At 46.2% G+C, this 16,981-nt stretch overlaps 1 protein-coding gene across 12 annotated transcripts in view; it reads right to left on the bottom strand.

The window, feature by feature from the left end:
• LOC310889196 (uncharacterized protein) overlaps window positions 1-13,077 on the bottom strand; it is a 39,632-nt gene extending 26,555 nt beyond the window's left edge. The window contains exons 1-4 of one of the 12 annotated variants that reach the window (XR_014576440.1): window positions 11,390-13,077; window positions 6,047-6,169; window positions 3,677-3,850; window positions 33-1,949 (exon numbers count right to left, since the gene is read on the bottom strand). Coding sequence is in view for 2 of the 12 variants with exons in the window: in XM_083816316.1 (XP_083672442.1) it covers window positions 2,739-2,880; window positions 3,677-3,850; window positions 6,047-6,169; window positions 11,768-11,922 (594 nt within the window). In the remaining 10 variants the exon portion in view is untranslated. Of the gene's footprint in view, window positions 1-32; window positions 3,851-6,046; window positions 6,170-11,389 lie in introns of those variants that run through there. The other 11 variants (XR_014576441.1, XR_014576442.1, XR_014576443.1 and 8 more) reach the window with 11 other exon arrangements.
• Window positions 13,078-16,981: the final 3,904 nt, after the last annotated feature.

Here is a 16,981-nt window from a genome sequence, read left to right as displayed (position 1 = left end):
AGACTTTTGCTGTAATGCAAAAGATCAGGTGATTGATTAACATAGGGATGGCAGCTGAGCAGGGGAAACAGCTTCAAAACTTCCAAATGTTTTCTTTAGACAGAACTACAACTCCTCTGCTCTCCGGTCATGAAAGTCTCTGTCACCTACTTAGTAAGCAGAAGCAGTAAAATGGGATTTAGAAGATCCAGCTAGAGCAGAAGTGCCAGTTAGAGGAAGCAATCCTTTATAGTTAGTCCAGAGTTTGAAGAGAGTTTAAGCGGCTTTCCAAGGAACATATACTAGTGCAAAGCAACCGATTTATCTGACTCTCCAATGAAAGAAAAGGAAGTGCAGAGCAGCAAATGCTTGAGAGAGGGAAAGAGAGATGCATCTCAACTGTCTGGGGGGAAGAAGGCAGTCAGCTCTTAACAGATTATTTTCCATCTAATTTGTTTCTCAAAAACGTAACATTTATTTAAGACAGTAGCATTTTACTACATGTGGTGCTAATGGAGGTTAAATAAAAGACACAAGGGCAGCAAAATCCCTCACTTGCTTCTCACACAAGGACAAAACTGTTACCTGAGAGAAATGCAGATTAATTTCTCAAATCTCACAGCACTTTCTGACACCATTGGCTACGGGTTACCTCTTAAGTATTTGAAGATTTCAGTAGGGCTGACTGATTGAGATGGGGATAGGTTTAAATCACACTTGTCAATGTGCTGTTAATTTGGAACCACAGTCATTTTTTTCCCTAGACCTGTTAATATGCTAGGCAGTCCCAGGAAGCGTAAAACTTTGACCCGTGCTCTCCAGCATTTGCGTACTGCACTTTCTGTAGGTTCCTTATTCTCTAATCAGAATTCTGACAATCTCCTCAACAGCATACAGATACAAAATCCACAGACCCAGATAAAACAGGCTACCATCCGCTTGTATGACTGTCAGACATGCATTCTTTTATATTAACTGCTCTTGTCTTACTCCCTTCAGATGAAACATAAATAACTTCAGCTGACTTCTAAACTCTACAGACAGCTCTGGTGTTCCTGTATGGTGGAATATGATTTTTCCTTACAACCCACCAATTATTTCCATGTCTTTTCTGGACCTTGGGATCTCTTTTGGGGGCTACATTACTCAGAGAAATACAATAAGGCTGAGATGACCACTGCCTCAACATAATGCAAAGTTAAGGCCTTTATGACAGCCAGTTTGGAAATGAATGCAGCCCCGTCTTCCCAGCATTTTAAGACAGATGACCACCCAACACTGAACTGTCTCAAGTTTTCAGACTGAGACAGCTTTGTAGAAATAATAGAAAAAATTCATTACAATTGGTCTAGCATGGAATTTATTCTTAAAAAGTTTGGTAGAATATACTTGTAGACTTCAAAACTAGTACATCATCATTTGAACACTCCTTCATCTACATGATTTTCTCCAGAAATACCAAACTTTTAGTCCTGGTAGTTATAGCTGATCAAGTCATATTAGCTAATCAAATTAGCTGATCAGTCACTTGAAGTCTGTTGATGACATCTGTTCTGAGCTCTACAGCGTAGGTCAGCTACTGACTTGCGGAAATCAGACTCTATCTATAACCTCAGAATGGTTATAAAGCAGGTATGTTTATTCGGCGCTGTGCACACATGCCAGCCGCAAGGGGGATAGCTCCACCTAACTTGCGCACCAACGGTTGCTGGCAGTGTGGTTCTGTTACTGGGACAAATCCATCTTCATTTCATTTCTGCCGTAAGTCTCTTGCATAGTCATCAGGTCTCCGAAGAATCATTTCCCCCATAAGTCTCTTGCCCAGTCATCAGGTCTCCGAAGAATCAGTCAGGTAGGTTCCCGTCTCTATTCGTATGGGTACTGGCGTCCTTGGGTGGTCATCTGGCACACACTGTGGTCTTTGATGAAGGGCAGAAGTCTTCCTCGCTGCTAATTTTGTCCTTTCCTGTCTTTGACAGACTTCATCGGTCAAGCCAGTTCTTGCTGGTTCCATTATCTATGCATACAGTCTTCTACTCCCTTATCTTTGGGTTGTTAACATACAATTGTGCTAGCTCAGATCTAGGAATCAACACCCTTTATCTTGTTCCCTGTCTCAAGTCCCCCCTTTTCTTTATCCAAAGCAAATTCTTTTGCTTATAACAAGCCTTCTTGATACAAAGTTTTCATAAAATTCTTACCAGTTTCGACTTGTTGCTTGTTTCGGTTACACTTCCAGCTTTCATAATCATCTAGTCCTTTCATATAGCACCAAAATGCACACTGTACCACTACACAGGTCAAGAATACTAGTAAAAGGAAGATCAATCTTCCTCTACACAATTGCTTAAGCCAAGAAAAGTTGGGTAACCAAGAGGTCGTTTTGTTGCATAATTCTCGAAAACCCCATGAGGTGTCATCTTGAACTACCTTATGTAGGATCTTGGTCTTTTCAAATACATATATATATATAGAGAGAGAGAGATCAGTCTCAATTCGTCCTGCCTCATTTACATACATATAGCAACTAATATTTATTAAAGTGCATACTTCCCCTTGGGAGGTAAATCAAAGGTCTAGTGCCTAAAACGTTCTTATTGATTTGTTCTAGTTGCTTGCCCAAAACTATAATATGTTGTTGCAAACATTGGTTTCCTACTTGTGTTAGATCTTCTTTATACAGCATTTGGTAAGACCTGCCACACAATATCTCAAAGGGGGCTTAGTTTTACCAATACATATTGGTTTCTTGACAGATTTTACCAATCTGTTGTTTTATCAAATGGTTCATGGTTTTTCACTTGGCCAGTTGCCTGTGGCCTATACGGAGTGTGTTGCTGCCAGTCGATCCCCAGCACTTTGCTGACTTGTTGGGTCAGTTCTGCAGTCAAGTGTGGTCCCCTGTCAGATGACATTACTGAGGGTACACCAAAGCTCGGTATAGTTGCATTCAACAATACTTTGGACACTTCTCTGGCTTTGTTATTTCTACATGGGAATGCTCCTGGCCATCTGGAAAAGGTGTCTGGTAGTACCAATAGGCATCTAAACCCCCCTTTTTTTGGGAGTTCAAAAAAATCAATTTGCCATTGTTTCCCAGGAACATTTCCCTTCCCTATTGTTCCTGTTTGGGGTTTGATTCCTGTCTGTGGTTTACTTTTATGCCTGCCTAACAATGGTATACAAATTAGGTCCTATCCATTTTCTACTTAAAAACTGTTATTTCAGCTCCCCAGCATGCTTTCTTATGTTCTCCAATTACCATCCAATATCATACAGTATCACAATTCTCCCATCAGTTATTTGTGTTAAACCTGTAGGTAACACCTTCCATTTACATCTTCAATTAATTGCTTATCGATCTCATAATATTCTGCTTCATTTTCTAAGACTTTTGTTAATGCCCAGTTTTCTGTTCCTGGTACTAGTACCAAAATTTGACTCTCAGTTGCCCGTTCTGCTGCCCCTTTGGCTTCCGTGTCAGCCAATCTATTTCGTCTTTCAATATCAGCATCCCCTCTTTGATGTCCTTTACAGTGCAAAATGGCAACTTTAGCTCTCCTGCTTGTTTAATTGAGGATGATGAGAGTCCTCTCTCCTTCCAAATTGCCCCATGTGCATGCACCACACCAAAGGCATATTTCAAATTTGTCCAAATGTTAATTCTTTTCCCTTTTGCCAGCTCAAGAGCTCTTACCAAGGCAATGATTTCAGCCTTTTGGGCTGATGTTTGTTATCACATATCCTGTGAGGTACCGCATATCCCTGGTGGATGAAGGTGCTGCTGTCTATATACCAATCCTCTGCATCTTCTAGGGGTGGTCGGCTGGAGTATATCGTGTCCATGGTCTTGATGCAATAAGGAAAGAGGCTGGGTTCACAGTATTAATGCCAAAAAAAAAAAATAGTAAACTAATAGTCCATTCTACACATTCCTTTTCTTCTTGAGGAGCTATCAACAGGTCATTTATATATTGCAAGTGTCCCCTTTTCCTGAAGGGGTTTTCCAAGCTTCAAGATTACAGGCTAGCTGGTTTCTCAATATGGTGGGGCTATTCTTGAACCCCTGTGGTAACACAGTGCAAGTAAGCTGAGTTTTTCGTCCTCTATTAGGATTTTCTCATCCAAAGGCAAAGAGTTTCTGGCTTTCAGGTGCCATGGTCAGGCACAAAAAGGCATCCTTTAAATCTAGTACCGTGGACCAAACTTGACTCTTTTCTAATTTTGTCAAAAGGTTTTAGGGGTTGGCTACTACAGGGTATAAATCTTTTGTGATCCTATTGATGGCCCTTAAATCCTGAACTATATGATTGGTTCCATCTGCCTTTCTAACCAGGCCTATATGGACTGTTATATTCTGACTCACATTCTACTATTAGTAGATTAGTCCACAATTAAGCAAGTTATTGATTATTCCTTCCATTCCCCTTCTGTCTTTCACCTTTAGTGGATACTGCTTCTCGCATACCTTCGGAGCATTTTCCTTTAAATCATTTTTTTTACAGGTACTACATTCTTTGCTCCCCCAGCTAGTCCTGTAGCCCAAACTCCCAGATACACTTGGTTCATAATTACACCCATTCAGGGAGTCCTATCTGGAGCTTTCTCTGGACTCGCCAGGGTTAGATAGACTTCAGAGTTTAATATGTTACTTTTATTTCCATTTTCCCTTGTTCAAAAGAAATTTTTGCATCCAATTTTGCCAGCAAGTCCCTTCCTAAGAAGGGCCTAAGCAAATTGGGTAAGTATAAAATTGATGTATTCCCATCACTTTTCCGCAATTCCAATTTCAAGCTTTGCAAAAAAAATGACTTTTCCTTTTGGCCAGTTGCTCCTACTACATTTACAGAGCTAGTGCTTGTCCAGAATCAATTTTTGGATTAACACAGAGAAAGAAGCTCCCATATCCAACCTAAAATCCATGCCTCTCTCTTCATTCCCTAGCTTTCTTTCAACCACTAGATCTGCTAGGATAGATGCCCCAGGTCCCTGTCATTCCTGCTCTGACTGTTGCAAGTTTATCCTGCAACCTAGGACAATTTCTTTCTGATATCAGGGGCCAATTGTCCTAGAAAGAGGCTAGCCAATTGCTTCTGTCTTCTGAAGCCAGGTCCAAATTGGTATTTTTTTTTTCTTCACTGTATTTCAAAGCTGGTCCAAAAATTCTATAGGGGTTTCTTCTGGACATTGTTGGAACAGATTCCCAATTCCCAATTTACCCAGATTTGGGGATTTACCAGAGGCCCCAGAGGGCTCACACCCATGATTTTGATATCTTCTTTCCCTGCTCATTCAGCTTCAAACAGCTCTGTCAAATACTACATGCCACACCTTTAGCACCTTCAATAACCCTTTTAATGCTTCTTTTGATCTTTCTCCAGCCTGTACTTTCACCAAAGGCTCAGTCAGGCACCAACTTAATTCCATACCTTTTTCCCTCCAGGATGCTGAAACAACATATCAGTATACAACATTTCTTCCCATTTTCCTTCACTCTTCAAAAACAACACTAATTGCAGGATAGTGTTATAGTCGATTGATCCATAAAGTGGCCATTTAGCTCCACCCTCAAGCTTGTATAGTGGCCACCCTTGACTGCAATACTTAATGAGGGTCCTCTTGCTTTCTGTGGTCCCGTCCCCCCCTCCCGTTCTAACAATATCCTTCCAATGTGTCAGTATGCACCCAAGGGGTCTTTTCTTTTAAAACGTCTTTGTTCTGGGTATTGCCCATTTCCTTGATTTCCTATCCCCCTTTTTTTATCATTTCTATTCCTTATTAGTTACTGTCCCTTGTTTCAATTTCCACACAAACCTTTTGTTGCAGGTTTTTACCGTCTTCTCCCAATCTTCTTCCCAAACATCCCAGTTATATGTGTTAAACCTGTAGGTAACACTTTCCGTTTACATCTTCAATTAATTGCTTACCAATCTCGGAACATTCTACTTCATTTTCTAACATACAATTGTGCTAGCTAAGACCTAGGAATCACCATCCTTTATCTTGTTCCCTGTCTCCCTGCAGAGCTCACTCTAACATCCCTGTTGGAAGGAGAACGCTTTCTTACCTGAGAGGACTACTGTGCATGGCTGTCCTGTGTCTCCATTGATCAGACTCACAGGAAAGTAAACCAAATGACGATGAAACAGATTTACCTCTGGACGCATCATAGTATGTATTGAAATGGGACCTGTAAGAACAAAGTGCATTCTCAAGTGAGTCCTTTCCCATTAATTTTCATAGTCACTGGGAAACTCTTACAGAAAATTCAGGCAAACAATTTCCCTGAATGGAAACCTCATTTTGTCTGTAGAACTAAGCATTTATCCCTGGATATTCAGTTTTTTGTCGTGGTATAAACCTTAGTGCTCTCACTGCACTCGGTTTTTCTTTTCTTCCTAAAGTTCATTTCTCTGGCAAAGCAATGCAATCCTTGAATTAAGACACCTGTGAAAAACTTAAGAAACCTCCTGGTCAATACCTTTCTTCAGACAGCGTCAATGATACCACAGCAACCCAGACTTATGTAATTTTTCTTTAAAATATCTAACACAGATTGTGTATCATTCTCAATCCCAGCTTGATCATCTAAATTGAATTTGTTGCATATTAAACAGATTTTCTTATCATTTTTATTACAGCAGATGAAAAAACACTCACTCTAAATCTTGCTGGCTTTTCATCACATCAGATTGACAGAGACTCCCTGATTCCTTGTCTTTATTTGTTTTCTGCAGAATTCTCCTATCTCTTTTGGTTCAAGTTGAACTGGTAAAAAGCTTTTCACTGGTTAGCACACTTAGCTGGTATACATTTTTGTTTCTTAAGATAACTGTTTTCACAATTTTCAATAGAACGTTGCCATGATCTATTTTGTAAGGTCTAGAAAATGGACCCCCCCCCCCCCAAAAAAAAAAATGCTTAGTCCTTTAAAATAAAATACCTATTCATTTGACTGGATGGAGGAAGTTAAACAGGGTTTATATTCTATTTATGTAGACTGTACTCAGTAAAAGTTTATGTAAAATTCTGCTGACAAATTGCAGAATCCAGCTTGACTGCTCTAGGAAGTGGAACAGACCCACAATGGACAGGAAAATGTACTATCAGGACAATTAGGAAATAAAATCTGTTGAATCTATCGTGATCTAAGTTACTGACAAGTGCTAAACTAATTCACTTTGTTCTTATTCAGCTTGGAAGAAATGGGCACAGAAATTACTCATTTACCCTAAGTACATCTCTGTCACCTTCTTCTCATCTCCAACATGATTCTCATTTTCAGATTGACCTCAGTGTAAACTGTGAGTCTATGTTAAGTCTCATGCACCAAGTGTCAGAGGCAACTGTGCTCTGACCAACACTACCTGTGCTGGACAAGCTATGGAGAGCAGAAATATTTCTGTAGTGGTCCTAGGAGAACCCCAGTTCCTTTGGATGCAGCTCTTCTTAGAACACTAAGGAAAATCTGTTCCTCAAAGGCTGCATCTCTATTAGATGCTGGGATGGAGCAATAATGTAGTTTTGCAATAAAACCCCAGTAATCACATTTACTCCATCCAGCTGTAGTTTCACAGAGGATCAGTGCTACATGAATGAATGTTCTCTCTAAAGAAACAGAAATTAAAGATCTGTTTCAGGTGCAAGATCAATGCATTGCAACCCCTAAAGGGGATATAAAAACCCAAACTAATCACCTGTTCTTCAGATAGATTTGAATCAAAGTTTGCAGACATTTTTGTCCAATGGCTCCAAATGAATCTAGTCCAAAGCTCCTAGATGCTGGAACCACATGATGAATATGTAAGGCCTTTAGCCTTAGCTGCTTTGATCTACTGATCTTCTCCAACTGGACTACATTGCTTGTTGCTATACCTCCAAGGGAACACAACACAGTTCGGATAAATTCACAGATTCACAGATTCACAGATTTCTCTAGGTTGGAAGAGACCTCAAGATCATCGAGTCCAACCTCCGACCTAACACTAAGTACTCCACTAAACCATATCCCTAAGCTCTACATCTAAACGTCTTTTAAAGACCTCCAGGGATGGTGACTCCACCACCTCCCTGGGCAGCCCGTTCCAATGCTTAATAACCCTTTCGGTAAAGAAGTACTTCCTAACATCCAACCTAAAACTCCCCTGTCGCAACTTTAGCCCATTCCCCCTCGTCCTGTCACTAGGCACGTGGGAGAATAGACCAACCCCCACCTCTCTACAGCCTCCTTTCAGGTAACTGTAGAGAGCGATGAGGTCGCCCCTGAGCCTCCTCTTCTCCAGGCTGAACAAGCCCAGCTCCCTCAGCCGCTCCTCGTAAGACTTGTTCTCCAGACCCCTCACAAGCTTGGTCGCCCTTCTCTGGACTCGCTCGAGCACGTCCATGTCCTTCCTGTAGCGAGGGGCCCAAAACTGAACACAGTACTCGAGGTGCGGCCTCACCAGAGCCGAGTACAGGGGCACAATCACTTCCCTCGACCTGCTGGCCACACTGCTTCTTATACAGGCCAGGATGCCGTTGGCCTTCTTGGCCACCTGAGCACACTGCTGGCTCATATTCAGCCGACTATCCACCAATACTCCCAGGTCCTTCTCGGCCAGGCAGCTTTCCAGCCACTCATCTCCCAGCCTGTAGCTCTGCTTGGGGTTGTTGCAGCCCAGGTGCAGGACCCGGCACTTGGCCTTGTTGAACTTCATGCAGTTGACCTCAGCCCATCGCTCCAGCCTATCCAGATCCTCCTGCAGAGCCTTCCTGCCCTCGAGCAGATCGACACACGCACTTAGCTTGGTGTCGTCTGCAAACTTACTGAGGGTGCACTGGACGCCCTCATCCAGATCATCAATAAAGATATTAAAGAGGACCGGCCCCAGTACCGAGCCCTGGGGGACTCCACTAGTGACCGGCCTCCAACCAGATTTGACTCCATTCACCACAACTCTCTGGGCCCGGCCATCCAGCCAGTTTCTAACCCAGCGAAGCGTACGCCAGTCCAAGCCCCGAGCAGCCAGTTTCTCGAGGAGAATGTTGTGGGGAACGGTGTCAAAAGCCTTACTGAGGTCAAGGTAAACCACGTCCACAGCCTTTCCCTCATCCACCAAGCGCGTCACTTGGTCATAGAAGGAGATCAGGTTCGTCAAGCAGGACCTGCCTTTCATAAACCCATGCTGACTGGGCCTGATCGCCTGCTTGCCCTGCAAGTGCCGCGTGATGACCCTCAAGATAATCTGCTCCATGAGCTTCCCCGGCACTGAGGTCAAACTGACAGGCCTATAGTTCCCCGGGTCTGCCCTCCGGCCCTTCTTATAGATGGGCGTCACATTGGCTAGCCGCCAGTCAACCGGGACCTCCCCCGATAGCCAGGACTGCCGATAAATGATGGAAAGCGGCTCGGCCAGCTCCTCCGCCAGTTCTCTCAGTACCCTTGGGTGGATCCCATCCGGCCCCATCGACTTGCGCACATCCAAGCTCCGTAGCAGGTCGCCAACCATTTCCTCATGGATAGCGAAGGCCACATCCTGCTCCCCATCCCCTTCCACCAGCTCAGGGCACTGGGTGTCCGGAGAACAACCGGTATTGCCGCTAAAGACTGAGGCAAAGGCGGCATTAAGCACCTCAGCCTTTTCCTCATCCTTAGTAACTAGGTTTCCCCTCGCATCCAGTAAAGGATGGAGATTCTCCCTAGTCCTCCGTTTCGCGTTGATGTATTTGTAAAAGGATTTTTTGTTGTCTTTAACGGCAGTAGCCAGATTGAGCTCCAGATGAGCTTTGGCCTTTCTAATTTTCTCCCTGCACAGCCTCGCTACATCCTTGTAGTCCTCCTCAGTGGCCCGCCCTTTTTTCCAAAGATTATAAACCCTCTTTTTTCTGCTAAGCTCCAGCCGCAACTCTCTGTTGAGCCAGGCCGGTCTTCTTCCACGCCGGCTCATCTTTGGGCACGTGGGGACGGACCGCTCCTGTGCCATCACGATTTCCTTCTTGAGGAGCGCCCAGCCTTCCTGGACTCCTCTGCCCTTCAGAACCGCCTCCCAAGGGACTCGGCCAACCAGCGTCCTGAGCAGCTCAAAGTCAGCCCTCCGGAAGTCCAAGACAGCAGTTTTACTGGTCCCCTTCCTGGCCTCACCAAGAATAGAGAACTCTACCATTTCGTGGTCACTCTGCCCCAGACAGCTTCCGACCACCACATCTCCCATCAGTCCTTCTCTGTTTGTGAAGAGAAGGTCTAGCGGGGCACCACCCCTGGTAGGTTCACTGACCAGCTGCGTCAGGAAGCTATCTCCCACGCTCTCCAGAAACCTCCTAGACTGCTTTCTCTGTGCCGTGTTGTGTTTCCAGGATATGTCCGGGAAGTTGAAGTCCCCCACGAGGACAAGCGCCGACGATTTTGCAACTTCTGTCAGTTGCCTATAAAACTCCTCATCCGTCTCCTCATCCTGGTTCGGCGGTCTATAGCAGACCCCCACCAGGATGCTAGCCTTGCCGGCCTTCCCACGGATCCTAACCCACAGGGATTCAACCTTATCATTCCCAGCCTGGAGTTCCACAACATCGAAAGATTCTCTAATGTAGAGAGCCACGCCACCACCCCTTCTGTGCTGCCTGTCCCTCCTGAAGAGCCGATAGCCAGGCATTGCAGCACTCCAGTCGTGGGAGCGGTCCCACCACGTCTCCGTGATGGCAACCAAGTCGTAGCCTGCCTGCTGCACAATGGCTTCCAGCTCCTCCTGTTTGTTACCCATGCTGCGTGCATTAGTGTAGATGCACTTCAGCTGGGCCATCGCCTTCTTCCCCGGCCTAGCCATTGTTTCCCCCGGCACAGCTCCAACAAGCCTTGTTTGAGCCCCGTCCCCCTTCTTACCTAGTTTAAAGCTCTCTCTATGAGCCCCGCCAGCTCCTGGCCTAGGATCCGTTTTCCCCTTGGAGATAGAGACCCATCTGGGGCCATCAGGCCGGGTGCCGAGTAAAGCTCCCCATGGTGAAAAAACCCAAAATTTCTATGCTGGCACCAGCCTCTGAGCCACCTATTAACCACATGAGCTTTCCGTGTCCTCTCCGTGCCTCTCCCTTCCCCCGTAGGGATAGACGAAAACACCACCTGCACTCCCGCTCCCTCCACCAATCGTCCCAGCCCCCTATAGTCCTGTTTGATGGCCCTGAGGCTTCTCTTTTCAACATCATCGCTGCCAGCCTGGACTATCAAAAGCGGGTAATAGTCAGAGGGGCGAACCAGGTTTGGAAGCGTCCTGGTAACGTCTCTGACCCTGGCCCCAGGGAGGCAGCAGACTTCCCTATGTGTGGGGTCAGGCCGACAAATAGGGCCCTCCGTTCCCCTGAGGAGGGAGTCGCCCACAACAATCACCCTTCTTTCTTTCTTGGTGGAGGCAGTCCTGAGGCGTGGAGTCAACTTCCTCACCTCAGGCATCCTCCCGGGTAGGCTTCCTACCTCATCCTCACCCACGGGTCTCTCGAGCCCCAGGGCCTCAAACCTATTGTTCAAGGGCACCTGAGAAGGCGGTGCCGGAAGGGGAGGGCATCTCCTGCGAGGTCGAGCAGGGACCTGTCTCCATTCCTCCTCAACTCACAGGTCCCCTCCCTCTGCCCGATGGCAACAGGGCAGGGCAGGGGGTCCACCCCCCTTTGGGGCGTCTCACCCTGGTCCCTCTCCCTCCGGTCCTGCAGGGAGTCGCTCCACCAGTCTATCTCCCGCTCGCACTCCCTGATATCCCTCAACCTCTGCACCTCCTCCTTGAGCTCCGCCACCATGCGGACCAGGTCGTCCACCTGCTCGCACCTCACGCAAGCAGTCTCTCTGCCTCCCGCCGATGGCAGCAAGAGGCTCAGACACTCCCCGCATCCGGAGACCTGAACTGCCGCATGTTTGGACGGGCAGTCGGTCTGGGTGTGCACTGACTTCCTAGAGAAGGCACCGTGCCTGGTGGAGACCATTGTAGCCCAGTCGACAGGAGAGTGCCGTTAGAGGAGTTGTCCCTATGGGCGGGTGTGAGCGCTCCGCCCTGCCTGCGCCAACTGCCTCGTTAACTGCCGCGTCACTCCCACCGCGTCACTCCCTGTTTCCCGGCCCTGGTCGCCGCGCTCCTGGTCGCTCGCGCTCCCTAAGGGCTGCCTTTGAACGGCCGGGGGGACGAGCTGTCGCTGACGCTGCTGGCCCCGCCTACGCCTCGTCAGCCTCCCTCACGGGGGCTGCCGGTGCCTGGCGGCTCCCTCACGTAGGCTCGATGCCCGAAAAATAGCCCTGCCTGTCCCGATCCCGCGCTCCGCTGCAGCACGCGTCTGCCCCGGAGCCGGTCGCCTCGGCAAATTCACAGTCTAGAAAGAGCTCCAGCAGGAACATGGGTCTCCCTTGCTACCATCATCATAGAAGGTGCAGCAGCCACAGGGCCACTTCATTCATTCACTCACAGACCACCAATAACAAATACTCATTGCTGTAATATTCATTTGTTGCAAAACTACATTATTGCTCCATCCCCACATCTAATAAAGATGCAGCCTTTGATGAATAGGCTTTCTTTAGTGTTCTAATAAAAGTCATTGCTTATTAAGTTTAACTGCCTTTAAAAGTAATAATACTATGAGGTCTGTACAATTGGCAGCACAGTGTTTGACCCTGATATCATCAAGGGTCTGTCTGGAACGGTACGAGCTGGTAACAGTTTTTTTTCAGATGTATTTCAGCTATGCCCATTGCCTACCACAGAGCGGGAGAAAATGCCTCTTTACTGTTGTAGATGTCCAACACTCAATTTTAATTCTTCTTGAAGCTAGGTGTTCCAACAATCCAAACCAGATGCCCAGCCTCCCAATCTAATGCATGAGCAGAGGGGCTCTCTGAAACACCAGTATAGACTAGGTGAGAAATACCTTGAAAGCAGCCCTGTGGAGAAGGACTTGGGGGTACTGGTTGATGAGCCAGCAATATGCGCTTGCAACCCAGAAATCCAACTGTATCCTGGGCTGCATCAAAAGCAGAGTGGCCAGCAGGGCAAGAGAGGTGATTCTCCCGCTCTACTCTGCCCTCAAGAGTCCAGGGTATGGTGTAGCAGGGCTCCCAGCACAAGAGAGACCCAGTTGGTCCAGAGTAGAGCCACAAAAATGATCATCAGAGGTATGGAGTACCTCTCCTGTGAAGACAGGCTGAGGATAGACTCAGGTAAGGAAGAAATTTTTCCTGTGAGGATGAGGAGACACTGGAAGAGGTTGTCCAAAGCTGTGAATGCCCCATTCTTGGAAGTGTTCAAGGCTAGGATGGATGGGGCTTTGAGCAACCTGGTCTGGTGGGAGGTGTTCCTGCCCATGGCATGGGGGGTTGGAACTTGATGATCTTGAAGATTCCTTCCATCCTAAACCGTTCTATGATTCTATATGGTATGGAATATCCCTTTGGCCAGTTCGGCTCAGATGTCCTGGCTGTGTTGCCTCCCAGCTTTTTTGCAACCACAGCCTCCTCACTGGCAGGGCAATGTGAAAAAAAAAAAAAATGGAAAAGGCCTTAAAACTGTGCAAGCCCTTCTCAGCAATAACTAAAACATTGGAGTGAAGCCAGGATTCCTCTGATAGCATTCTTCATGATCCAGCACAACTGACTGCTCTCGCAAGATCATGTTCATTTCTTCTGAACCAGTCCATATTTTGGAGGCTCCTTTCTCCTCAAAAATCTTGAAATTCTAACAAAATACATCATTCATGCTTCTGTCAAGTACACACGGATTTATTCTGTTTTATTATGGACAGCAAGCTTAGGGAGACTGAATCTATACCTCAGTAATGGTCATTACAGCCACAAGAGAAGATGGAGCTCAGAGACACTCTCAGCTGAGGAAACAGTTTTATCACACGTGCAAGAATCAGTCTTGTTGTTTCAAAGTTAGCTTATTGTCTTTGTGAAGACCTCATTTCTTCAGCTTCTCTTACATTAGACAAATTACTGAGTGGGAAAGCAATTAGTACTTAATGCTATAATAAATCAACTGTTCCAAATCCAACAACTGTGATTTTCTCAGACATTGAGAAATAACATAAAGAAAAATAATGTAGTATGAACAGTAGTTTGCATTGCCATTATTATTGTTACTGTATGTAAAAAAATAAAAAAGATGATATACCTATACCATTAAGATTTATTTATTTATTTATTTATTTTTAACTTTTGAAAACGTACTCCTGGTGTAATGCAGCGAGATTTTCTGTTATTCTATTTGAATGACGGTTTTTCCACCCTCAAAAATGAAAATTGTTATTGTGGAACATGTGGTCAAGAAGTGTGACCAGGAAGGCCAAGAGCATCCTGGCTTGTATCAGAAATAGAGTGCCCATCAGGACTAGGGAAGTGATTGTCCCTCTGTGCTCGGCTCTAGTGAGGCCGCACCTCGAATACTGTGTTCATCGAAGACATCGAGGTGCTGGAGCATGTCCAGAGAAGGGCTCAGAATCTTGTTGAGGGTTTAGAGAACAAGTCTTGTGAGGAGCGGCTGAGGGAGCTGGGGTTGTTTAGTCTGGAGAAAAGGAGGTTCAGGGGAGACCTTATTGTGCTCTACGGTAACCTTAAAGGAGGCTCCACAGAGGTGGGGATCGTTCTCCTCTCCCAAGCCCCAAGTGGTAAGACAAGAGCAAAAAACTTTAAGTTGCACCAGGGGAGGTTTAGGGTGGTTATTAGGAAAAATTTCTTCACCGAAAGAGTTGCTCTGGTGCGTTTACATGGCAAGGTTTTGGTAGCAGGGGGCCATAGGGGTGGCTTCTGCGAGAAGAATCTAGAAGCTGTCCCATGTTAGATAAGGGCCCCACTGCTGACCAGAGCCGAGCCAATAAGCTATGTTGTTTGCACCTCTGTGAGAGCATATTTAAGGAAGGGGAAAATAATAACAAAAAAGGCTGCTTCACAGGGAGAGAGAGAGGAGCGAGAAACAGCCTTCCAGGTGCCAGGGTCAGTGAAGAAGGAGGGGGACAGGTGCTCTAGGTGCCAGAGCAGCAGTTCCCCTGTGGCCTGTGGAGAGGCCCCTGGTGGAGCAGGCTGTCCCCCTGCAGCCCATGGGTCCCACACGGAGCAGATCTCCATGCTGCAGCCCCCCCGTGGAGGAGCCCCCGGTGGAGCAGGTGGCTGTGGCCTGGAGGAGGCTGCGTCCCCCGGAGAGCCCCCGCAGGAGCAGGCCCCGGGCCGGAGCTGCAGCCCGTGGAGAGGAGCCCACGCAGGAGCAGGAGGTCTGGGGGGAGCTGCCGCCCACCCGGGGGGGACCCATGCTGGAGCAGTTTGCTCCTGGGGGATGGATGGACCCTATGGTATGGAGCCATGTGGGAGCAGTTCTTGAAGAGCTGCTGCCTGTGGACGGCATCCCGTGGGAGAGACCCCACATGGAGCAGGGGCAGACAGTGAACGAGAAGGAGCGGCAGAGATGAAGTGCTATAGACTGACCACAGCCACATTCCCTGTTTCCCTGCACAGCTTGGGGGGAGGTGGTGGAAGAAGTCAGATGGGGGGAAGGCGTTTTTGGTTTCTTTCCTTTGTTTCTCACTTCTCTAGCTTGCTAATAATAGGCAATAAATCTTACTGTCTCCCTATGCTGAGTCTGCTTTGCCTATCACGGTAATTGTTGAGCAATCTCCCTGTTCTTATCACAACCCTTGAGCCCTTTGCATTGTATTTTCTCCCCCTTTCCCTTCAAGGAGCGGGAGTGAGAAAGTGACTGAGGTGGAGCTTGGCTGCCCACCCGAGTAAAACCACCACAGGGCTGTTCCCAGAGAGTACAGTTCTTCAGGAATTTCTCCAGGAAGGGTACTCTCCATATGGTCCAGTCCTTCAGGAAAGGACTGCTCCAGTGTGGGCTCTTCTCCAAGGGCTGCAGTTCGTGCCAGGGCCTGCTCCTGTGTGGGTTCTGCACAGCCTGCGATCTCCTTCAGGACACAACCACCTGCTGCAGTATGGGGTCCTCCATGGACTGTAGGTCCCTTTGTCTATTTGTTAGCACAGAGTGCTTCATCATGGCTGCTGAGCTCAGTTTTGGCCAGTGCTGTGCCAGTTCCAACCCTTTTGGACAACCTCAGGTATCAGCCTGGCTGGAGCCAACTGTGTTTGACATGCCACCCCTGCAGCCCCCTGCTACCAAAACATTGCCACCCAAAGCCAGTACAGGAAGAAAAGAACAAATATACTGCATAGTGTATATATATATACATGCACAGTATGTGTGCATGTATATATGTATATGTATATATATACACACATATATAGTATATGTATATATACATATATATATAAATGCATATTTTATATATGTATGTATATTCACATGCAGTTTTCACTGTGCATGACACTGTTGCAGATATTTGATATTTATTATTGAGTTATTAAGTAGAACGTACTGAGAAATCCTACTGTCATCATTGTAGTACCAGTTTGTTTCAGTCTCAAAAAACGAACAGTTTTGCATTGCAGTGGGCATAACAACAGCAGCAAAATGGTAAAACACTGTAAATCTTTTAGAACAGAAGGAGCACAGGAAGATATGGTAGGGAATTAATGCATGCAGTGAAAAGAGGCACCTAGGAATGCTTCTTTCTCACTACTTTTTCACTGATCTTTTCTTGATTTTATTTTGCTGGAGGATGGTAGCTGATTACACCAACCCACGCATAGTAGGAAACAATATATGGAAGATGTTTCTTAGAAACCCCTCAGGCTGCAGCAATTCTGTCTTATCATCATTGGCTATGTGGTTGTCATTTCTCTTCCAACATAAGCAGTTAAACTCAATAATCCTGTTACTGCAGCAAAGTAGGATGCAAGAATCCTCCAAAGCAGAAAAGAGCCAAAACTAAATTAAATACATTTTGATACATTGAAATATCCTTTTAAAATCTGCTTTATGCAGTGTCAGGATTTCTGCATAGATTTTTGTTATTAAATAAGCAACTGAATAATCGTTAAATGGTTTGTAGTTATTCTACCCTGAAGGATACTTTATGGGATTCTGTATCATGGTTCTGCTCAGTG

The sequence above is a fragment of the Anser anser genome (assembly GCF_964211835.1).
Source record: "Anser anser genome assembly, chromosome: Z".
NCBI classification, from domain to species: domain Eukaryota; kingdom Metazoa; phylum Chordata; class Aves; order Anseriformes; family Anatidae; genus Anser; species Anser anser.
Note: the sequence above shows the minus strand (reverse complement) of the source record. Positions and strands in the feature narration are given on the sequence as shown.